The 490-nt window shown below is 57.1% G+C and overlaps 1 protein-coding gene across 1 annotated transcript in view; it reads right to left on the bottom strand.

The window, feature by feature from the left end:
* SKI (SKI proto-oncogene) overlaps positions 1-484 on the bottom strand; it is a gene marked incomplete at both ends in the record, with an annotated part of 8,262 nt that extends 7,778 nt beyond the window's left edge. Inside the window, one exon of the mRNA XM_008940604.1 lies at positions 474-484. Coding sequence (XP_008938852.1) covers positions 474-484 — 11 coding nt within the window. The remainder of the gene's footprint in view (positions 1-473) is intronic.
* Between the last annotated feature and the right edge of the window lie 6 nt (positions 485-490).

The following is a 490-nucleotide window of genomic DNA, read 5'->3' as shown; positions in this document are numbered from 1 at the left end:
CCACTGGCTGCCAAGAGGGAACGGGGCAGCCTGTGCTGTCCTTTGAGTGCTCCACCCTCCCCCAGCACTGCTGGTGTTACAGAGCTGCTGCAGTTACCAGCTGGAAGTTGGCTGGAAACAGCAGCCTGGCCCCTGAGCACCTGCCCTAGGAGAGCAACTCAGTCTTCCTCTAAACAGTAAAGCCTGAGAACCTGTGATGACTGTCCCCAAAATGACTGTCAGTTCCCAGAAGCAGCCTTCTATGGCATGTTTCCCCTAAGAAAAATTAGGGTTTCTGTTTAGTGCATCCCCAAGACATCAATACTTATTTTTGCTTCCCTTCTGTGAATTAGCCACTGCAGCTGCAAGTCCCTTCTGTGAATTAACCACTGCAGCTGCAAATGCCTTCCCAGCCCAGCCCAGCGCACGGACCCAGCGAGTGGCCACGCCCCCGGCCGCAGGGGGAGGGCACAGAGGGCAGGCAGGGGGCTCACCTGTCCCGGAGCAGCGC

This window comes from Merops nubicus, unplaced genomic scaffold, assembly GCF_000691845.1.
Source record: "Merops nubicus isolate BGI_N331 unplaced genomic scaffold, ASM69184v1 scaffold33605, whole genome shotgun sequence".
NCBI classification, from domain to species: Eukaryota; Metazoa; Chordata; class Aves; order Coraciiformes; family Meropidae; genus Merops; species Merops nubicus.
The sequence above is the reverse complement of the archived record's forward strand: the minus strand, read 5'-3'. Positions and strand labels throughout refer to the sequence as shown.